A 24,319-nucleotide genomic window follows, 5' to 3' on the forward strand; every position below is an offset into this window, starting at 1 on the left:
AATTATAATAAACATTTGTTAGTTGTTTCTCTACCCACTACTGCTTTCCTTTTCCTTAACAATCTCCAGATTCTGCCCAGATGAGATTAACCCCAACTCTAAATTTAGACATGGCTTCTAGTTGTCTGCAGGTGATCAATCTTATATTTCTGCTTTGACCATCATGATTGGCTTAGTGATGCATCCATGAAGCAAGAAAGGCAGTGGAGACCAAAAAGACCATTTCTAGGTTGCTGTGTGAGCAGTGGAGTAAATAAAAATCTCTTTTTTGTTGAGTTTGTATCTGGAACCATGTCACTCCAAGGACCGGTCACCATCCTTTAACAATAAGGGTGGAACCAGTCTGCTGAGAGAGCGAGGAGGCAGAGACATGTACTGGAAGGTAAGAAACTGGTTCCAGGCCACATCGCTTGTTCCTCTGACCCAGTATTTCTCAAACTTAACAAGGTAATAAAATCCCAGACCTCTTCTCATTTCTGCTGCATCAGAATCCCCAGGCAAGTCCTGGGAAACTGCTGTATTCTCACCTGAAACTAGCCCTTATGTCGAAGCTTTCAGAAATATGAACCAATAAATGTCCTTTATAATTTAAGAGAATTTGAGATCAGCCAGTTACTTGCCAATGAAAGCATCCTAACTGGTAGAAGCCAGCTAGATTTGTTTCTTTTTGGGTTTTCCCTCTTTCCTTTATAGAGAACTAAGCAACAGCTCTCAATGGGTTATGTTATTTACAGGCCTCTGATAAAGTTCAAAGGACAAGCTCAGGCTTTTCAAAACAACCTGGAAAAAAACAGGTTGAGAAATACATCTGCTAATCTCTCTTCCCTCCCACTGCTCCTCCCTCTGGCTCTCCTTTCTTTGATTAACGGGGCCCTAGATCTTTTCAAAAAGACTTCTCTAGAGGCATTCAGAATCACTCCTAAAAACTGGAAACCCAGACTCTCTCCAGGATGTACCTGAGCACTACAAACCACCGCATTCCTCTAAGTGATGGAAACAGCATTCCTATCATCGGTCTTGGGACCTACTCAGAACCTAAACTGGTAAATTTCTCTCTCTCTCTCTTTCTCTTTTATTTTAATGTTTTTGAAACTTTCCTAGAGCATAATCTTTAATTCATTTTGAGTGGATTTCATTGACTTACTTTTTATAATAATGAGAGTAATCTCCAAGGACTACTATTTGGCATCCTGAGTACTGAGCCAGAGGTTAAAACTGTATCAGTTTATAATTTAAAATTATCTTGGATTAGAAGATGGGACATTTCTTCTTCCTTTGCTGAAATTTAGCTGAATGCGGATTATTAGAATGAACTGAGTTTACAACTTGTGGGGTTTTTAAACTTAGATTTGAGAATTTCCAGTTCAGTCTAACAAACATTTCGTAAAAACCTCCGAGGTATGAAGCACTAGACTATAGAAGCTTAAATATGAAGAGAACAGTGTCTGTGCTATCTAGGGATTAAAAATCAAATAGAGGAAGCAGACTCTTTAATAGCTAATTGTAGAACAATGAAGTTAAGAGTAAATGCTCTCCTAGAACTATAACCATCTCTCTGAAAACACAGACAAGGGAATAGTTAAATTTGACCTTCAAGACTGAGTGGGTTTCCATTTAAACACAGTTTCTACTTATAAGAAAAATATCTTTCTGCTTTCCTCATTGTAATTCAAATTTAATGCTGATTACCAGAATAAACAGTGGTATGTGTAGAAATGCTAGCAGATTTGTGTGATTGCATAGGAATGACCTTTGGAAAGCTAACTGTGAGTTAGAAGGCAGAGGGGGAGAGCGAGGCAGGACGTTTGGGGCAAAGGGGAAGTATAGAGGCACAAAGATAAATGATCTTTCTGGCAAAGGCCAAGCCCACAGTGGCTGGCACAAGGAATTAGTGGTGGAGGCAACAGCAGCTGGCTCTGGAAATGCAGGTTGAGACTAGATCATAAAGGACCTTGAATACCATGCCAAGGAGTTGGAACTTCACTCTGTATAAAAGGAGGAATTATGTGAAGTTTGGAAACAGAGGAAAAGCATCATGAGATCAGTGCTTCTGAAAGATAACTCTGGGGCAGCATAAAGAATGGAAGGCAGAAAAAAGAAAAATAAGCCAAGAGTAGTTAACTCTCATAGCACAATCCCACATTCCACTGCAACTGCCCAGTCCCCTTGTTTTTGATAATGCAAAGGAAAATCACTGTTGGAACAATTACAAGTGTCTGAGTCATTGGCCCCTTCCTCTTCTTACTTTGCCCATTGTCTGTCTATGACCTCATTCACAATCTTGGCTCCAACCACATCCATGCAGAGACACCTAAATCTCTATTTCCTTTTTTTTTTTTTTTTTTTTGTTACATATCCCCATACAACTGTGGACTGGCTATATCAGAACCACTTGGGAATTTTTAAAAAAAAATACAGGTCCTTAGGCCTCACCTCTGGTCTCCTGAATCTGGATCTTTAGGTGCAGAGGCTGCATTTAACAAGCTCTTTGGATAATTCTGTTGGACAGACAGTATGTACCCTGTCTTCCACAGACACCTCTTACTCAATATGACAAAACTACACTATCCATTTCCCCTTCCCCACCCCCCAAAATACTTCTCCTCCTAGTAAATAACACTACCATTCTGAGCCCTCCAAGCCAGAAGTCTGAGTATATTTCTTCATTCTGCCCTCTTCCTCATATCTCCCCTTGTCTACATTATATCCAAATGATCGCTGTTCAATTTATCTCAAAAATGGGTTTTCAATTCACACCCTCCTCTTTATCTCCTTTGTCACTGCCTTAGTTTAGGTTCTTAATTTATTGTTAAGCTATTCTTCCAATTTTGTCCCCTCCAATTAATGATCCAAACTGGGGCTGTCAGGATCTTCCTTGGACCCAAATCTGATCATGTCACTCCTGTGCTTAATTATTTCAATGGCTCTCTATCAATTATAGGGTAGGGTCCACATTCCTTACCTTGCACACTGAGCTTTCAAGGTTCAGTCAAGACCCATCTGTCCAGCAGAATCTACCACCACTCTTCCACCTTTCCCTCTGTGTGTAAAACATAACTGCCTAAGTTCCTTGAACAACTCTCCCATCTGCATGCTTGTGAACATGCTGCCTTCTACCTGGAACACCCTTTCTCTTGGTTTGTTCAGTTAGCCAACTTCTGCTCAACCTTCAAGACTCAGCCCAAGGACACCGCTCCTTAGAATCCCATCCCTCCAGCCACCACAACTTGCCCCTCTTGCATGTTCACATGGTCCCTTTTACTTGACTCTACTGTAGCTCTTATCACGCTGTATTGTAATCCTTGTTTCTCTGTAATCTGCCCCACAAGACTGTGAAATTCATTATGAAAGAGAATGTCTTGTTCAGCTCTGTATTTCCAGGATAGTATCTAGTATGTAATGGGTATTCAGCTGATGCTTTCAAATTAATTAGTTTATAATAAGGGGATCTCTATGTTTGTGAGCATCAGAGGCTAGGGAGATGTAAATAGATACGATAATAACAGCTAACATTTTGGGGACACTTAACATGTGCCAGGAACTCCTTTAAGTGCTTCACATTACATGTATTTTCTAATTTAATCCTCAAGACATTATGAAAGATATACCATTTAACCCCATTTATAGATGATAAAACTTAAGTATAGAGAGATAAAAAATTGTCCCAAACTTATAATGCTAGAGAACAGAGCTTGGATTTGAACCAATGTACTTTGGGTCCAGATCCAATGTTGTTTTTTTTTTTTTGAAGATTTTATTTATTCATTTAACAGAGAGAAAGTGAGTGCACAAGCAGGGGGGGTGGCAAGCAGAGGGAGAGGGAGAAGCAGCCTCCCAGGGGAGCAGGAAACCCCAAGCAGGGCTCTCTCCCAGGACCCTGGCATCATGACCTGAGCTGAAGGCAGATGCTCAACTGACTGAGCCATCCAGATGCCCCCCAAATCCAATGTTCTAATCCCTATACTCTATTGCCTGTTGAGAATATATCTAATGTCAATGAAACTGTGTATTTCTAACTATGACTTTCTATGTGTATTTCTATTTATGAAAGAACCTAGGAATATACATCCTGAAAGTATGTAGAATGTGTGTGTGTGTGTGTGTGTGTGTGTATCCTGAAACTCAGTTAGGCTCAAAGTGCTGTGCCTAATAATAAGTACTATTAAGTACCTGCAATGTATCTAGTAATATTAAATGCTATAGGTTAGAGACATTCAAAATCAGTCATGTGTTATTTCCCCAAAAGAGTTATAATTCACTTCAGAAGATAAGACATACACCAATTAGACAATATGACAGAAGAATACTATGAGAAATGAAGATCACGCATACACCAACTACATTTGTGATCAGAAATATTACCAGTTGTAAAGTAATAAATGGAGTTATTGGGTATGTCTCACAAATCAGAAACTCTAATGTAAAGAAAAATATACCACATTTATCTGGAAGGTTTGTTGGGCTGCAGAGGGAGATGAGGAGTGGGAAGAATGGAGTATCTCATATAAAGCAGATTCATGGCACCTGGGTGGCTCAGTTGGTTAAGCGACTGCCTTCGGCTCAGGTCATGATCCTGGAGTCCCGGGATCGAGTCCCGCATCGGGCTCCCTGCTCAGCGGGGAGTCTGCTTCTCCCTCTGACCCTGCCCCCTCTCATGCTCTGTCTCTCATTCTCTCTCTCTCAAATATATAAATAAAATCTTTAAAAAAAAAAAAAAAAAAAAGCAGATTCATGGCTTTCTATTCCAAGCTATGCAACTGATAACTCCTTTATCATCTTCCCAGGACTGATGAGGCATAGGCTAGAACTACCCGTGCCCAAGTCAGCCACCATGAAATAAAAGTCCTCAATTAGATTTAACTTCAGAATCAGAATCAAGGCAAAAATCTAATGCCAAAATTTAGTCTTCTCTACTTGGGTTGCCTGAGATTATTTTCAAATCTTCACTCCACAACAAGGGGTAGAAGGTGAATGCCAGGCTGAGGTAACTCTTTAACTGAAATTCATTTGTGTTTTGTGTATGTGGTCATGTCAGTCAGTATCTGTCCTGGGATCCTGTTCACTTTTTACACAGAAGTTAGAGAGCAGGAGAGTGCCAGGGAAAGATCTAGGCAAATCTTCAGGGGGAGAAGGATGGGAGCAGACATGAAAGGCCAAAGTAAGGAAGGCTAATAATACCTCCTCTGACCTCTGCCCCGTTTAGATTCCACCAGAGCATGTGGAGACAAGAACTGGGAAAGCAGGGGCGCCTGGGTGGCTCAGTCGTTAAGCATCTGCCTTCGGCTCAGGTCATGATCCCAGGGTCCTGGGATCGAGCCCCGCATCGGGCTCCCTGCTCAGCAGGAAGCCTGCTTCTCCCTCTCCCTCTGCCCCTGCTTGTGTTCCCTCTCTCACTGTGTCTCTCTCTGTCAAATAAATAAATAAAAATCTTTAAAAAAGAACTGGGAAAGCAACTTGGAGGAACAGTACTATGAAGTTGTGTGAGGGCCCCCAGCCCAGCTTCTCCTGGCTTTCAAAGATTTTTCTTTCTCTTAAGTGGGCCCAAATCTCTTATAAAGGTGTTTTATGCCTATGGACTCAGGGAATTTGAGATGGAACCAAGACTTAGTATCACCAAACACTCTGTGCATTACCCCACCTGATGATAATTAATGAAAACTAACACGTGCAAATTATCCAGGTGACTTTTTTCCTTTTGAAAGCTTCCCAGAATGTTTTCATACAGGGGTGCAATAGTCTATAATAGCTTCCCGACAGATTTCCCTACAGCTCCATCTGGGAATTTCTGACAGGTGACAGTTTGGGTCTTATTCCTTTTCTTCAGTTTTGATAGAAGTCAATTCTCTTTTTATGAACATCAGCCCATGGAGTTAATAGCCCATATTTATCAAAAACTGCAAGTAAAACTCAAAAATGTTACCAAATGTGCAAATGACACAAATCCAGGACCAATGGTAAATATTTTGGAAAATGGGCGATAATTTAGTTTGATAAATATTCATTGTGTGCCTACCATATGTGGGGCATTTTTCTAGGTAACACAGGGATTGAAACAATGGTCTAGAAACAAGGGATTTAAGTAGAGTGACGGAGGACAGAAAAAGAGACACATATAACTAAAATGTAAGGAAAAGCTCAAGTGCTTTAAGAGAGATGACACTGGTTCAAAGTTAAAGTAGTAATGAGCAAATCCAGTTATGCGGTAGATCAAGAAACATCAAGTTATGGGGAAGGAGTGGTCTAAGAAGTAAATTGGGGGTCATAAATGATCCAGTATTCCTTCCTGGGTGGTCCTCGTTGAGATTTCTGTAGCTGCAAGCAGTTTTTACAGTCTGGAGAGTGAGCCAAAGGCTTTGAATCTGGGGCAACAGAGAGGTGAAGTCCAAACCTTTGATGAGTACCAAGGGGGAGCCTGAAACATCAAGTCCATTCTGCCCCTGAGCTCAAAGGGGATGGAGAGCACAGGCTTAGGACTCCTTCTCAGGATTTTGCCATCCTTTAAATATCCCTTGCTTTCTCCTCAATGCCCATCGAATCCCCCTCCTCCTCTCAACCCAAGGAACCTTGTTTCGCCTTGTTTTTATACCAGGCATGTTTATTACACAATGGGGACAGCAGGTTAAAGGAAAAGAATAATGCAATGACCCTTGTTAAAGCATGATAAGGGGAACTTTATTCACGGGCAAGTGCTGTTGTGAAAGGTCTAGGAACCACTGCGTTGGGATTTTGCAGGGGGTGGGGGGCAGAGAGGTTGAGCTCCCACTCTGAATACAGCATGGGCAAGTGGGAATTTATAGCCAAGGTCAGTGGATGGAAAATTACTGAGAGGAAACATCAGGGATAAGGGGGGATTCTTGCTAGCCAACTAGACATCGCCTGGGCGATGGTGGCAGATGAGGAACCTGATTAGACAGGGAGGGGGATCAGATATGGAGGGTGGGGGGGTTGTTGCTAAACTGACTTATTAGGATTCTTGCTGAAGTTGGATGAGGCAAAGGCAAAAAATCTTTGTCAGAGGTGATGGTGGTTCTATAGCCTCTACTTAAAGAGACCAGGAACCAGGCAGGAAGCACAATTAAGTGTCCTGGGGAGCTAAGTCTATTTCTCCATTTTGTCCTGCTTTCCCATTCTGATAGCAGGCATGAGTGCAAGAATAAGCAGAACCAGAGATCCCACTGACCAGTCCAAGGATAGCAACTTTCTCCATTACAGCCGATTGTATGCATAAGCCAGAGTCCAGCATGGCCTGATTTTCTAACAGTTTTCAGAAAATATTATAAGTAATTATTAATTTCCAGTAATAGCAACTCATTTATAGTTTTGTAAAATGCTCTGTGGGCTAATATTCTGAAGGTCAAGAATTCAGTTGGTGTTTATTTTTACTATTAGTATAGTATATATCCTGAGTTCTTTCCAGTACCTGTGATCCCCTCACCCTCACACACCTGCCACAGAAGCCTTGGCTTTCAAAAATCAAACACAAAGAAATGACCTCTGCATTTTGTTTTATATATATATATATATATATATATATACACACACACATATATATATATAGCACTCCTTCCATATATATATGGAATATGGTGTATATATGCATACCATTGTATATATATATATAGCATATATATATATACCATATATAAATACATATATATATATTGCACCCCTTCCATATATATATGGGGTGCAATATATATATATATATGTATATACCCCATTCCTCTCCAGAAGCAATTAGTGCTGCACATCAACCTGCAAAAAAATGGTGTGGGGAGGGAGGGCAGTTGGGGGTAAAAAAAAATACCAGGGAGTAAAACATAGGTTTATTTTCAAAAATATTAACCTGCCCAAATTACAATGAATTAAAATGAGAAGAGACAACACATATAGATCAGGTGAGAAGGCTTCTACAAATAAATCAGGCAAAAAAGAACAAAGACTTGAATGCGGTTGATAGCTGTGAGGAAACTAATTTGGCTGAAGCCTAGGAAGGAAGTAACTTGGCTGAAGACCACACATCATTGAGGGAAGCTCTACAAAGCTGGCAACCAATTGGATCTAGGCTAAGGAGAGCAGATGGTCGATCCAAGGCCAAAAATGAGGCTTTAGTCCCAAGTTCTTCAAATCTAAGGCTTTGAAACTTATTGAGTCACTTACCTCTTATTTTTGATCTACCTCCTTTTCTTTTTTTAACAGTTAAAATTTTGGAAGACAAGGGACTTAAGGAGGGACAAATACTTTTATAGTGAACATCTGTTAGCTATAAGATCCAAAACTAGAACATACCAAACCCCAGAAACTCTGTGTGTGCCTTTCTCAACCTGAAAGCCTTCCTCCCTCAAGAGGGGATTGCTCTTCTAACTTTATGGTGATGATTTTCTTGCTCTTTTCTAAGAGTTATACAACTCTAACATACATTTCTATACAATTATTGAACTTTATATGAATAGAAACACTGGATGCATTTTTTCTGCTTCTTTTTCTAAATATAATGTTGTAAAATTCACCCATGTTATTAATCATGGTCTTTGACCATTTTTATTACTCTGTGATTGCTTAATTATAAGAACATGCCGGTAACCATTTTACTGTTGATGGGCATTTGAATTGCTTCTAGTTTGGGACTTTGCAGACACTATTGCTCAAAGTCCTACATAGGTCTTATTGTACATATGTATGAGTTTCTCTAAGATATACACATAGGAGTGGGACTGTTCTCCCATCCAGTACAGTATCTTCAATTTTAGGACATGATGTCCATATAAATAATTTCCAAGGTATTCATATAATTTGCACTCCTTCCAACAATGTATGAGAGTACCCCTGCTCCACATTCTCACCAACACTTGGTGTCTTTTTAATTTATGCAGTTCTAGTAAGTGTGGAATAATCTCTTATTGTGGTTAAATTTCCATTTCCTTTACTCTAGATAAAATTGGCCAGTTTTTCATATTTTTATTAAACATTTTGATATCTTTTGCGAAGTGACTATGCCATCTGTGCATTTTTCTTTATTGGATTTCTCTTATCGATAGTGGATTTGTAAAAGATCTGGGATGAGTCCTTTGTCAGTTATATCTATGTGAAAATATCTCCTCCTATTTGTCTTTTTACACTTTTAATGGTGTCTTGATGAATGGAGTTTCTTGATTTTAACGTGGTCACGTTTATCACTCTTAATGTATCATTAGATTAGTACTTCTGTAGCTTAAGAAATCCTTCTTTACCCTGGTGTCTTAGGTTGGCCACTCTGGAGAACAGCCTCTGAGAACAAGATTTGCATGCAGGAGGCTTAGTGGGGAGTACTCCCAGGAATCAGACCTTTAGGGAAGTAAGAAAAGTAGGTTTGTTCAGTGTGGAGAATTGCACTGTGATCCAGGTGCTCATTAGTCCCACGGGGAGCTCTGGAATGGTGCTACAGAGTTGTGCTGAGTTGAGGTGAGGGAGCCAGGCTGTTATGCCCTGTATCATTCATAGAGGGGATCAGATGTGAGTAACCAGCAGCCAATACTGGTGGCAGCTGAGCAAATGAGTGCCTCTATCCTGTGGTACATCATGACAGCCACTACAGTTTACCCCTGGTGCCAACTGAACCTACTGGCTTTGTATTCTAAGTTCACCCCTGGGAAAACTCTTCCAGAATTTTGTTTGGTCTCTCTCCTGGTAAAGTTTTTAAAGGGGTAGGTTAACAGGATGAAATGGCTCCTGCCACTAAAGCTATATTCAAGTTGCAACTTATCTCCCTCCTGGACTACCCATTCTAGATTTCTTTCACCCTTAACCAACATCTCTTCTGATCTAGGTGGCTTATGAAATATTATAACCTAGATCCTCATCTCTCAAGTTGTCTGAGTCTCTGGTCCACTTATCCTTCTCAGATCATGGCTGCTACTCTTATCCATTAACCAGCAAAAGTGGGAAGGGGTATATCATTGGATGGCCTAGGTGCCCAATGTTTTCCTCCCTGGCTCATCATGTAACAGTGAAGGAACCCTATCTCCTCCTGGGATAAAGTCACTTACCCCTGACAGTATGGCAACATCTTTCTTCAAATACTGAACTCTTGAAATAAGGAGTCTGGGTTCCCCTGGGAACTAAGGCTAGGAACCAGGATCCACAGAGCCTCAAATTCAGGGATGAGAAGTACTCATTTTCTAAGTGAGTCAAAGGGAGTAACGCTAAGCTGAACCACTCCTACTGCGTTTTCAGACTTGTGTATTTGACTTATTGGGGACACAACACCATATAATGGATGTTGACCTAGGGTATGTGTTACATCCTGGAAGATGGCACCACATCCTCATAGGACTCTCCCCTTTCTTAAGTAGAGGAAGGGTGCTGTTGACTATTTTTGGAAACAAAATTCTTTATTTCACTGATATCATCCCTAATGGTGGAGTCAAAATTTTGCATTTAAGATTCTACTATCATATCATTTATTTAAGTCTCCAAATATGGTATTTTTTTTATCTTTCTGAGTTTTCCTTAAAGTGAATTTTCTTAAAGAATCTGTCAGAATGTACATACAGTTCTCTTATGCTACATTTAAGAATTATAAAGAAGTATTTTTCTCACATCCACATTTCCAGCTAGTTCCTCCATATTGATTAGAATTAAGTCCAAAATAGTAATTCACCTCATTGCTGCTTCTGCCATCTGAGGGAAAATATTTTTAGCAAGCAAAGACTGTATCAGATATTCAGCTTTTAGAAAAGGCTCTTTAATGGTAGCTGAATAATAGAAGACTCACTACTATAACTTGCTTCTGTGCCATGTCTTTATGAAATAAAGCATCATTCATATGTTACTTCAGGCTAAGGGTCAGTACCACACTCCTAATTTAGTGTTTGTCTTTCTCATCTTCTTTATCCTAAATGCTCTCCTCTGTGTCTCTTGTCTTGGGTTGATCTTTGAAAATATAAGTATATACTTTAATATGCATTGTTTTGGGGTTTTCCCCTTGTATTAAACCTATTTGAGTTCTATACTTACATTTATCAATTCCAGATTCACAAAATCTCAGTGCTATTTCTGAGGTTATGTTTTACCATTTCATATGAAGCTTTATTTTTTTCATTAATACTATGTATATACCTGATAATGGAAGTAGTATTTTTATTTTTTTCCCTTAAATTTCTGGATTCTACCCCAAGCCTCCTCTTCCAGTATACCTTTGTTGTCACACTTGCTGTTGTCCGTAACATCTCATTTTACAGGGTGTTTTGTGGGGCTTTTTGGCCTCAATTTCTATTCAAGCTCTATTAATCATGTTGTCAATTAAGAAACCAAAGAGGTATTTCTGACATTCCTGGAATGTGTGTCTCTTTTCCTAGCTATTTGATATTTGTGACTATGAATCCTATTTTCTAATAACATCTGTGTAGCCAATTTGTTCATTTTTCATATCCTCTTCTCAATAGTGATGACTTTCAACTGAAGTAGGGAAAGAAAATATAATTTATGCTTCTAGTGCTTTTTATTTCCAGCCCTGGACTATAAAGTCACTAGAAATGCAAGAGATTTCTTGTCTCACTCATTCTCAATAAATCAATTTCTATGGGCCAGAATTCACAGGTCTGTTGAGATTTGTCAAGCATTTGGTTAGAACACCGAAGATATAGAAGCAAGCACAAGTAGTTCTCAACATTTGTGAACAAGATCAGAATGGTCACCATCTGAATATGAGGTCAATTAAAATCTACAAATAAGATTAATCCTCTCCTCCACACACAACCTAAAAGATAATTTGCACATTTTATTCAGCGAGACTAGATGCTTGTCTTGATGGAAATATCCATCAAGTGTGAGACACACTCATGTGTATTTAAAATGTCATCATAACTAAAGAGCAGCAATTTATGTGCAATCTGAAGAATGGATAACTTATACTTCCAGTGTCAAGAGTTTGTCAGGTCTTTTGGTTCTGTCAATGTCCAGGGGAGATGTTATTCTTATGCTTCAGGTAAGTTAATAAAACAAAGATTTGGCTAACAAATTTGATAAAAATATATCTTGAAAATCTAACACGCCCCCCCAACACTCTTCTTTCCCAATTTATTGAGGAATAGTTGACATACAATAAACTGTACATATTTAAAGTATTCATTTTGGTTGAGTTTGACTCATATGTACACCCATGAAGCCATCACTATAATCAAGATGGTGAACATATCCATCACTGCAGAAGTTTCCTTGTGTTCTTTCGTAATCCCTGCCTCCATGCCCGTTCTGTCCCCCACCCCAGGTAATCACTGACCTGCATCTGGACTATACATTAGTTTCCATTTTCTGGCATTTTATATAAATGGAATCATAATATATTTTTCATCTGGCTTTTTTCACTTAGTATAATTGTCTTGATATTCACCCATGTGGCTATAGCAGTACTTCATGTATTTTTTACATTTACATTTACATAACAAAAAAGTTACAGTTTTTACATCTTTTTATTACTGAATGATATTCCATTCTGTGGATGTATCTCTGTTTTTCCAAAACTTTGATTTATAATGGAGTCTTCTTCAATGAACTTGTGCCTTCCTATAACATAGCTGTTATGAAATCTCTTGTCACTGGTAAAACTGATCAAGTTATGTTTCTGAGGCCACAAAGCTAGGGCAGACTTGGTATGCAAGGAGTCCCCCACTGAGGGTGTGAAGGAAACTCTCTGTGAGGTCAGTGTCCTCAGCCTTCAGACATCATCTTCCAATCACAACAGCATGTAATTGGGAATTTGTCATTTTTGTTGCAAAACAATGTCTATGTGCAGAGTATCCTGATGAATAATGATTAAAGGAGGGGTGCCTGGGGGCGCCTGGGTGGCTCAGTTGCTTAAACGACTGCCTTCAGCTCAGGTCATGATCCTGGGGTCCCAGGATCGAGTCCCGCACCGGGCTCCCTGCTCAGCAGGGAGTCTGCTTCTCCCTCTGACCCTCCCCCCTCTCATGTGCTCTCTCTCTCTTGTTCTCTCTCTCTCAAATAAATAAATAAAATCTTTAAAAAAAAAAAAAGTAAAGGAGGGGTGCCTGGGTGGCTCAGTTGGTTAAGCATCTGCCTTCAGCTCAGGTCATGATCCCAGGGTCCTAGGATCAAGCCCCACATCGGGCTCCCTGCTCCGCGGGAAGCCTGCTTCTCCCTCTCCCACTCCCCCTGCTTGTGTTCCCTCTCTCGCTGTGTCTCTCTCTGTCAAATAAATAAATAAAATCTTTTAAAAAATTAAAAACATAAAAATAAAAGAATGATTAAGGAAAGATCCACTTCTTCTCTTCCCTACAACAACCCCTTTGCCATTTCAGACCCCTAAGGGGACCTGTGCGAAGTCAGTGAAGATCGCCATTGATTCAGGGTACCGGCACATTGACGGGGCCTACATCTACCAGAATGAGCACGAAGTGGGGGAGGCCATCAGGGAGAAGATAGCAGAAGGAAAGGTGCGGAGGGAGGATATTTTCTACTGTGGAAAGGTAAGATCATCCCTTCACCCTCCAACTCCTTATATTAATAATGGATCTTATATCACTTTGTTAAAGAATGTTGGGCTCACCAAGAGTTCTCACCAAGCGAGTTCTCAACTCCCAAATTCCTCATTCTTGCCCAGAATTCAGGGACTGATTAATTAGCCTGTTGAAAGTTAGGGCAAAGCTCCTTCTTCATACATGGGCATTGATTTAAGACAATATGGGAAGTTCATATGACCTCACTGATATGAGGAATTCTTAATCTCAGGAAACAAACTGAGGGTTGCTGGAGTGGGGGGTGGGGTGGGAGGGATGGGGTGACTGGGTGATGGACACTGGGGAGGGTATGTGATCTGGTAAGCGCTGTGAATTGTGCAAGACTGTTGAATCTCAGATCTGTACCTCTGAAACAAATAATGCAATATATGTTAAGAAAGAAAAAAAGAAGAAGAAGAATGTAGCAGGAGGGGAAGAATGAAGGGGGGGAAATCGGAGGGGGAGAAGAACCATGAGAGACGATGGACTCTGAAAAACAAACTGAGGGTTCTAGAGGGGAGGGGGGTGGGAGGATGGGTTAGCCTGGTGATGGGTATTGAGGAGGGCACGTTCTGCATGGAGCACTGGGTGTTATGCACAAACAATGAATCATGGAACACTATATCTAAAACTAATGATGTAATGTATGGGGATTAACATAACAATAAAAAAATTAAAAAAAAAAAAAGACAATATGGGAAGAGCCAAATCTACAAAGCAGAAAAATTGGGGAGTAGAGGCAAGAGAGGGTGGATGGAGGTGGTTCATATTACATAAGCATTTGCCAACGCTTTCTTTAAAAGGGCAGCCTTCTTTTTTTTTTCTATGCCTATTTGTCCACAGATCGCTAATTTTTTTATTGAGCTGCAGTTCACATACCATAAAATTCATCAGTTTAAATCAGTGGCTTTTCATGTATCCACAAAGTGGCACAACCATCACTACTACCTAATTCCAGAATATTTCCATCACTCCAATTTTTCCCATTTTTCCTTCTCTCCCCCCACCCCCATCACTGGCAACTACTGATCTGCTTTCTGTCTTTATAGTTTTTTATTTTGGACATTTCAGAAAAATCGAATCATATGACATGTGGCCTTTTGTATCTAGCTCCTTTCACTTAGTATAACATTTTCTTGGTTCATTAATGTTATAGCATATATGAGAATTTCATTTCTTTTTTTATGGCCAAATAATACTCTATTGTGTGGATATATGACATTTTGTTTATATCTCTACTTTTGAGCATATGAAATTTCCAACATTAGAAATCACTATCCACTAAAGAGCAATCAGAAAGATAAAGCATCATGATTAAAATGCAAGCCAGTGGAAATACAGGATGCATATTTACAGACAGCTTTGCAGAAATAAAGCTGTACAACTTTGGAGAACGTGTAATACAATTCTCCTGAGTGTTCTAAAAGAGACCAAGATACTGTTTCTGACTTCATTCACTCCCCCAGGCACCCCCCTCCTCCCAGCTCCCCACTCAGGCTCCTTGCCAAGCTCCCTAGGAGTTTGTGGTTCCCCAGGTCTCCAGCCACTTATGGATTATGATTCCAAGGGGCCACATATAACCACTACCCCAAAATATCAGCCTGAAGATTTTTACTTTATTATAGCTTTACAATTTTTATTCCTTAAGATTTTATTATTACAGTCTCTCCTTAGAGTAAACACCAAACCTTAACCTGGTGCTCCCAAAATGTTTCTGGTGAAGAATAATCTTGAACTCAGATCCTGAGAACGTAGGCCAAAGCAGCCTGCCTGAAGCGAGAAATATTTTTAAAGATTTATGTCTTATCCTAAAATTTTTTCAGACTTTTACATTTCCCCCCCATAATATATTCTCATTTGTTTCATTTTGTTTCAATGTAAAAATTGGGTTTTTAAGTTACCACGAAGAAAAACAAACCAAAAAACTTTTCTTATCTCCCCTGGTAAACAGTTAACACTGTTGCAATATCTATCATATTGGAAAAATGGAACCAAATTAAGTCATCTATTTCATAAAGTTGCTATGAGTTAACATTTACAAAGCACTTAAACATAGTACCTGGCACAGAGCCAGGACTATATGTGTTTGTTGAATAAAAATAAATTAAAATGTATAAAACAGAATTTTCAGCTAGATGGGATGGCAGCAATAACACACCAAAGGGTCCCACAGTAATGACAAAAACACATTTTTCCACACTCTTTCCACATTGTTGTCTATTCTTTTTGAATTTAAGGCAAGAAAAAAAATTATTGTCCAACATAGAGAAAAATCAAATTTTACCAATTTTGCTTGCCCTTGTGACAAAAAGGGTACAGAAATGTAAACTTTTTCCCCAAAAACACTTTGAACAAATTTGATGCTCCAAGAAGATGTATTAACTTATCCCAAAGTTCTGAGGATCCCTCAGTACCCTATGCTTTAGAGACCTTGAGGGTACACATGCTCTAGTCCGACAACCTAAGCCTTAATTTTTCATTACCTAACACTTTACAGATTGAGTAATTTCATTTTCTTTCTGTTTTTTTTTTTTGTTAAGCCAAGTTTATTTTATTTTTTCCAGCTTCATTGAGGTATAATTGACATATAACATTTTGTAAACTTAAGGTGTGCACCATGTTGATTTGATACACTTATGGATTGCAAAATGATCACCACCATAGTGTTAGCTAACACCTCCATCATATCACATAATTACCATTTCCTTTTTGTGGTGAGGACATTTAAGATCTATTCTCTTAGCAACTTTCAAATATATGATATAGTAGTGTTAACTATAATCACCATGTTTTATATTAGATCCCCAGAATTTATTCATCTTATCACTGAAAGTTTGTACTGTTTGACCATCTCCCCATTTTCATCTGTGGATAGCTGTCAAATTATTGACCTTTATTGGAGAGGACCAGACTGTGTCTTCCACACCACTATTTTGGTGACATTACCAGTTTAGCCAGATAGCCAGTAATTTCTTAGTAAAAACTGACAGAATTTCCCTGGGGTCTGAGTAGGACCAAATGAGAACAAAGGAACAGAAAATCTAAACATTTGCAATAATTTAAAGTTTCACCAACTTCTGCACCCCCTGTCACAAGGTGAAGGATCCAGTGAATTCACTCCCACAACCATATTTCTTGTTCCACTAAAGCACATCTTTTATCAGAGTGTCATGAAAATAAAGCACTAAGCCCAACCAGCTAGTCAGATACATGTTCCCTATCTACACAATGAGGAGAAGTGAAAGTGCTGAGGGTCAGTTCAGAAGTTATCAGGGAGCAGGGCAAGACTTTGTCACCGACCTAGGTACTCTGTGCTTCAAGTGGATCTGCAAGTCTCTGGTACTATTTTTGGATAAAGTATACTCCAGGTGTCAAGAGTTATATGAGCTCATCCTATACCCAGATGACACTGCAGCATAAAGATATTTTTGTAAAATGAAATGAGTGAATAATGTATATGAGTGCTTTGTTAAGAATAAAGGGCTTCATTATTATAAAAAAAAAAAAAGTGTAGATGTTAGTTAACTATCACCTTTTTATTCTTTCAGCTGTGGGCTACAAGGCATGACCCAGAGATGGTCCGTCCAACCCTGGAGAAGACACTTAATACCCTTCAGCTAGATTATGTGGATCTTTACATCATTGAAATACCCATGGCTTTCAAGGTAAGTTCAGATGCCTAAAGGTTAGGTCTCTGCTCTTTGTCAACCATGAGCCTGTAGCTGTGCATGTGAAGCTATGAAGCTAGTTTATTACTTATCACCATAGAGTGTTAAGGTGTTTTGTTGCTATAAATCAGATAGTACTGACCAACCCCAACAAATGTCTATAAAGATTATGTGTAACAGACTCAGGCCTGGAACCCTAGCTTCTTGATTCATAATCCAATGCACCTGCTATTATGTCTGGTCTTTACAACTATAGTTGTCTCTCCATCAAACCGCCATGTAGTTCCCTACCTGTACTCTACATTTTAGTTACCTGGCATTCAGACAAACCCTTCTTCCTGTTCACACAGTCATGAAAATGTCCCTGCAGAACATAATGCAACATAATATATACCAACTGAAAACTTACTCACCCTCCACCTCCTCCAAAAAGAAATAACCCAAAGAATAGTCGGGTTTTTGGAGCCAGATCCAAGATCAGGGCATCTATGTGATATCTATTCCTCTAGTTCAAATTCACTCCTTCTTTGAACTTTCTCAGTCTGTGGACTTGTTCATTTAACCACCCAGAACACACCTGTATATACGCTGCTAGAGAACAGTCACTGTTTTAAAATTTCATTGAGGGTAGGAGAGACTGAAAAATAAAATTGGCCACTTGTCCACAAGGTAAATCAGATCCCGCTGCTAGTCATGAAGAACAAAGACTCTGCCATTATACAGTGGCCAGAATTCTTTTATGCAGCCAACCTGGCTTCCCCTGTTCTGTTCTCTGGAAACACTTTCCTTGTTGGCTCTCCTCTGTGGTCACATCCAAGATGGACTTTGGGAAAGATTGCCCTTTTGCCTCCTACTTCATGTAGATATAGGTTTGGGGGCTTCACAATGGCCTTGGTAATCATAGGCTTTTATGGTCAGATTGAGATTTCATGGATAAGGCAATATCCCTTAAAATGTAATAGGCTTTCGGTAAATTCACGTTCAGTCAGGTCCATGAATGAGTAATTAAAACTAGAAATCTAATAGGGTCACATTTCCTATATCTAACCTGTGGCCTATGGTTTCTGTCTCTTAGTAAAGAACTTCCTTGTTTTACTCATCTGCTCCATCTTCAGCTTACTGACCTCCATCTGACTTGAAATAATATAAAACAGGCAGGCACAGCTAATGTGTTCCTTGTACCCAGTCTGCATCTCATTGGATGGTGCACCTTTGTCCAGTAGGGCATCTGTGGTCTGAGATCTTGTCTTCAGACACAACCAGAATTCTCCCAAAGTCCAATATTACTTCCTTCTAGGATTTTTACCTTCTTGCCTTGGCTATCACTAACTTTTCTATCTCCAGAAGGCTTAGATCTGAACTTCTGTCATCTTGGATGACATCCAAAAGTACAGAGTACCCATTTTAGCAAAATAGCATCTTATCTCTCATCTTACAAGCGCAGTAGCAACAAACACATCTTTCTTCAAGACCTACCTGATGACTGCAAAAATGGCCAACAAATTCTAATACCCGGTGGTTTTCTACTAAGTCCCCTAAAGCTCCAACATTAGTAGGCCCATTTGTCTGAGTCTCAAGACAGAACAAAGCAAAAATTCTATGCTATTCTATTCTATGCTATTGCAGACCAAGGATTGCCAATTCTCAGCTGGAGGCAGGATACTTCTCACTGTCCACAATCCCATATTGACCTAACCAATTTCCCATTTTTGACCCATTACTCGCCATACCCCAACATCTTTGTATTAGTCAGAACTTGTTATAAATGGCAGAAATCCAACTCAAATTGTTGTTAACTAGAAAGGGAGTTAAGAATTCCAAGGGCTATCTAATTCAGGCACAGCTGGATCCAGAAGGTCAAACAATGAAACTGGCCCTTTATCTCTGTTTTGGTTGGCTTCCTTCTCAAAAATCCTTCTCTATATGATGGCAAAATGGCCATTGACATGCCAAGCCTACACTGTCAACACAACATGAGAATTCAAAGAGAGACCATGTATTAAACCTCTGGAGAAATACTGACTAGCCTTCCTTTGGTCTTGTACCTATTCCCAACTAATCTTTGCTCAGGGCCAAATGGGTGACTGACTGACATCTATGACCAAGAATAAGAGCTGGGTCAGCCCACCCAAACAACATGGAAAGAGCTCCTCCAGAGGAGACAGCATAGGTATGATAGAAAACAAAATAACAGATTTCTACTGTAATTGATTAGAGGCCACTAAGCATAGTGGTAAGGAGCATGGGCTCCAGAGGCAAGCTGCCTAGTTTGAGTCCCAGCTGTGTCACATACAAGCCAGATGACCTGGTCAGGTTATTACCTGATCTCTTTCCATATCACCTAAACATGGTGCAGTGGAAAAAGTCTGTATGGGCTTTGGAGTCACACAGAAGAGGAACTGACTTTCAGCTTTATTGCTTACTAGCAATAGTCACTTTGATCTTTCTTTTCTTTTCTTTTTCTTTTTTTTTTTTTTTTTGGTTCTTTCTGGACTTCAATTTCATGATCAGTAAAATGGAGACAATAGCAACTACCTTGTTGTGAGGACTCATAAAATTACATATGTGACATTACTGGCACAGTCTAACATTTTATAGATAATAAATGAAAGATAATATTCTGAAATGTTTAGGTGGAAGGGAACCTTAGTAATAAGATATCCCAATAACCTAATTTCACAGAAGAGAAAGTTGAGGACCCAAACAAGGAAGTAACTCACTCAGATTTAAATTCCATTAGAATGGGACCAGATGGTGGGTTCCCAGATGCCAACCCCCATACTTGTCCTCCCAAACCTAGCAATCCCAATACCCTGTAAACTATAGTGATTTTTTATATTTCAGGTTCTTGGGAGTTATAACCTCAGCCCTCATCCTCACACAACTAACTTCACTCGTGTTCCAATGGTAGATTTCTAAGCTAAGTCTTAAAGATTTGGAAAGAGCCTATATCTAAAAGTGAGAAAATGAAATTTACTTCTCTGTGACTGACCAATGATTTGTAAAATCTTTTTGGGAAAGGTAAACAGAGAATTTCCACTCCTATTCTTGGGTGGAATCAAGGCTCAAGGATGCAGAGAGACAGTAAAACTTTTAACGGTGAGAAATGACACACTCTAATGACATTACTTCACACATGAACCTATAATTCCTATAATTGAGAAATCAATCTTTGAAGCCAAAATATCACATGCTTTTTGAATCTCATGATTTTTTTTAACAAGAAATCTTTCTTGCTAAAATATTTTAGCACTGAAATATTTTTTTAAATGTCAAGTTAACAAGCAGACACAATTTTAGAACAACAAAATACAAAAAATCACAATAAAACATATTTAAGGAATTTTTTAAAAGATTTATTTATTTGAGAGAGACAGAGAGCATGAGTTGTGGGGGGGAACAGAGGGAGAAGGAGAGAGAATCTCAAGCAGACTCCATGTGGAACTGGACTCGGGGCTCCATCCCAGGACCCTGTGATCATGACCTGAGCTGAAACCAAGAGTCTGACATTTGACCGACTCCACCACCCAAGCGCCCCACAATAAGACATTTTTAAAAGATGAATGAAGTTACTGCTGAGCAGGAATGAGAGTCAATAGCATGGGTTTCTAGAGGGTTGGATTATTTTTCTAGCAAGGTATTACAGTAAGGAGCAGGAATAGAGGACAAAGACAATGGGTTTATCAGAATGAATGGATTAGTAAAGTAGACACAGCAGAAGCTTAAGGGAGGCATCATAGAAATATTTAACATGGGTGCAGACTTGATAAGGACTTAATTAAAATCTGGAGAAGTAAAAATTATTTAACAGAGTTCATAATGGAGGCATAAAGGCACTTCAGAACAGAAGTAAAACTAGGAAATACAAAAGGTAAGAAATATAGAGAAAGACTGGAGTGAAAATGTGGGTCATAAGTGTTGAGAAGGTCAAAGAGCTTAGAAATCAGAGATAGAAAGGGTAATTAACATGAATGATTATGGGGCATTGAGGAGAAAGGAGCCCTTTTCCTATTCTCAGTGAGATAGGAGGAATTGAGAAGAAATTGTTTGCACTAAAAAGGACAATGGAGAAAATATTATCACCAGGAAGAAGTTTCATTCAAGTGAGATGACAGAAGGAAAAATTTTTTAAATTTTTAAGAGTATAAGTGATTTTGTCCAGTTGCTTAATTTTCAACAAAGAATTCCTATTATCAAGGCCTACAGACTTCCATCCTGTCATCCAAATCTAAAAGACACTTTGTCCCCATATTATTTGATCTCTTTCAATACAGGTGACTACTACCTTTTTCTTTAAACATTTTCAGCTCATGGTTCTATGATATCACCCTCTCAAGATCTTTGACAGCTTCTTCCCTGTCAACCTCCAAATGTCATAATGCCCAGTACTCTATCCTCAATATTGTCTTACTGGGCCGCACCTTCTCTAAATGTGATCAGTTGCATGGATTGAATACCACTTTATATGCTGAGGACTCCCAAATTTGTCTGCAGTCAAGCTCTCTGAGCCTCTCTCAGACTTCTCTGTTAATTGCCTCCTCACATACCCAGTGAATGTCTAATTGCCATTTCAGTCTCAAAATATTCAAAACAAAACTCTTGATGGCTAGCCTAAACTCAGGGAATGATCACCACCAGCCAACCAAGGAGCCTAGAAATCATCTTTATTTCTCTCTATCCCGCCATCTCCAAGCCCGTAACAGATGGGTCCCATTTTTAGATATAGTGAGAAAGGAAAAATCTGAAAACCAATGGTCAGTCTTAGTTGGAAAAGGATCACCCAAAAACTAGGTTTGATACTGAAACAATTTGTGAAGTAGAAAAACAGATGCTAAACTCCTGGAGGGCTGGAAAGGGAAAGAAGAGAACCACAGAGCAGATTAGTCAGAACTAAGAAGTAATGTGCTGAGTTTTCCCTTATACTTAGGAAGTGTTCCATTCATTAGCTACACTTTTCTTAGCTGGAGAACTTCCTCTCACCCTTAATGATGATCTTTGGTTTCTTATCAGAGTAAGAAATTTGCTGTTCTCAACTTTGGCAAGGGTTAGGGTTAGGTCAAAACACTGAACCTAAAAGTCCTAATTCTCAACTTCTACTGTTTATTTATGAGTGATTTTGTTATTGTTAGAGTGGCTGGTGATGAGGGTGGCAAAGAATTGTGCAAAGAGTAGAGCAATAAACAGGACAGTGTTTATTCAATCTCCAATGGAGGAGAGGGGCCAGATATCCAGAGAAGTGTCAGCCCCGAGTTTCTGTTAGGCTGGGCCTTTTAAGGGGTTTTGAAGGATGTGAGAGGGTTATAGCTGTACCCATGGGTGGGGGTGGGAGGGTGGGGAGGGGGTCGACTCTTGGCCAGGTAGAACAAGAGATGGCAGGTTTTTCAAGGGGCTCTGTCCAGGGCTCTTCCAGGATGTGGGTTGTGGTCAGGCTAGAGAAGAATATGTTTTGTAGTTGGGGTCTACTTTCCAAAAATGACCTAGAAAAACAGAGTTAGGGCAAAGTACAGACACCTGTGAGTTTTGTGTCTAAGTATGGCTGGGGTCGGGGTGGGGGGCTGTTGAACAGATTCCTTTCATTATGACAGAACTTCATGGTTTAAGAACAATAATAATCTGTCAATAAATAAAGGAAAATGAATGCCAGGATGAGATAATGAGATTAATGTGTCATATTTATTATATGTAAATATATAAATAATTAAAATTGAATTGCTTTCCCAGGGCCAGGGTATATGGCATAATGACAACTCAAATTCCATAATTTTAATTCCCAGATATAAATAAAATAAGTTATGTTCATTTTCTTTTGTAGCCTGGAGATGAAATCTATCCTAAAGATGAGAATGGCAAATGGTTATATCACAAGTCAAATCTGTGTGCCACTTGGGAGGTAAGTTTAAATGGGCCTCTTTTCTTGAAGACTGTATTTTTAAACTGTTTTTCCTGTTCAGTTTATGGAAAGATGCGGCCTTTACTCCTAATGGAAAGGTATTTCGAAACAGGTATTTTTAACCATAAGCAAAGATGTGTAAAATTCCGACTTCTCTGCACTGAAAAATTCTTGATTTTGTTTTGATGGAAAAGAAGAATGCCAAAGGAGAAAGAAGTGTAGAAAGAAAAAGAAAGGAAATAAATTCTAATGTAACTGTAAATAAAAATATATAAATGTGACAAATTCACAAATTTTTGAAGTTTCTCAAATTGAATTTATAAAAATCATTAATATGATGTTTAAAAGAAACAAAATGATACATGAAAAACTGAAACAATAATTCTGGTTCCAATTTTGAGCAAGCTGTTGGCTCCTTCCCCAAGATCATAAGATTAGGAAAGCGTTGGGGAAGTAATGAGAAAACCTGTATGGATTCATGTTGGGGGTGAGGGGTACAGATATTTTGAACTGGTTTCTTTATGAGGTAATATGGCCGCTTTTACCTAGAGTAGAAGGCAGCCTAATAAGCTATAAGAGGATAACATAGGAGAGGACCTTAGAGTTCTTTTGGCTTTTTCTTCTCTCCTGCTATAGCCTTGGAACAAATATTGTCTGCTCCACACATGCAGAAATGTAAGACTCATGTTCAGATGTCTTCAGGAATCAAATCAGAGTAGCACTGAAATCCTGCACTTGTGAGAGGCTGAGAAAAACATGAGTTACTATCTGACCTCTGGCAGTTGTTTCCCTCCCTCTCCCATTCCAAACTCCAAAGGCTGGGAAATTACATTCTAACAAGTACCTCTTTCTAATGGACATCCCCCTTGTAGTTATAGCTGATTATCTGAATTGTGGAGTTGTTTTGAGGGGTGAGGAAGCATTGATTGGGTTTTCTGATGCCTGGGGCTCTCCACCCAAGAGACCATACACTCATTCCTGACCTCATTGTAGATGACTAGGTTTGGAGTCTGGGGTTCCTTTCCAAGGGATTGCCCTATAGCATAGCCTGTATCCCCAGGGAAAAAAATGTGTTCACAGCCCCAAATTACAAGGCATTTATTTTACAAAGAAACATCATATCTTAATTAGAGATCCAAGCATAAACAGAATAGAGGACCAAGAATTTTTAACTTTTTTAGCCAATTAATATATTCAAGGAGATAAGGTGTTAGTGATATGAAACAAGAACAAGAGTACATTATTTAAAAAACAAGCAAAAATAA

At 39.1% G+C, this 24,319-nt stretch overlaps 1 protein-coding gene across 1 annotated transcript in view; it reads left to right on the forward strand.

Annotated features, from left to right (window-relative positions):
* The first annotated feature begins 885 nt into the window (after window positions 1-885).
* AKR1D1 (aldo-keto reductase family 1 member D1) overlaps window positions 886-24,319 on the forward strand; it is a 43,794-nt gene continuing 20,360 nt past the window's right edge. Inside the window, exons 1-4 of the mRNA XM_036079763.2 lie at window positions 886-1,043; window positions 13,299-13,466; window positions 17,045-17,161; window positions 22,977-23,054. Of these exons, the coding sequence (XP_035935656.1) occupies window positions 951-1,043; window positions 13,299-13,466; window positions 17,045-17,161; window positions 22,977-23,054 (456 nt within the window). The 5' untranslated portion in view covers window positions 886-950. The remainder of the gene's footprint in view (window positions 1,044-13,298; window positions 13,467-17,044; window positions 17,162-22,976; window positions 23,055-24,319) is intronic.

This window comes from Halichoerus grypus, chromosome 12 (assembly GCF_964656455.1).
Source record: "Halichoerus grypus chromosome 12, mHalGry1.hap1.1, whole genome shotgun sequence".
Lineage (NCBI taxonomy): Eukaryota > Metazoa > Chordata > Mammalia > Carnivora > Phocidae > Halichoerus > Halichoerus grypus.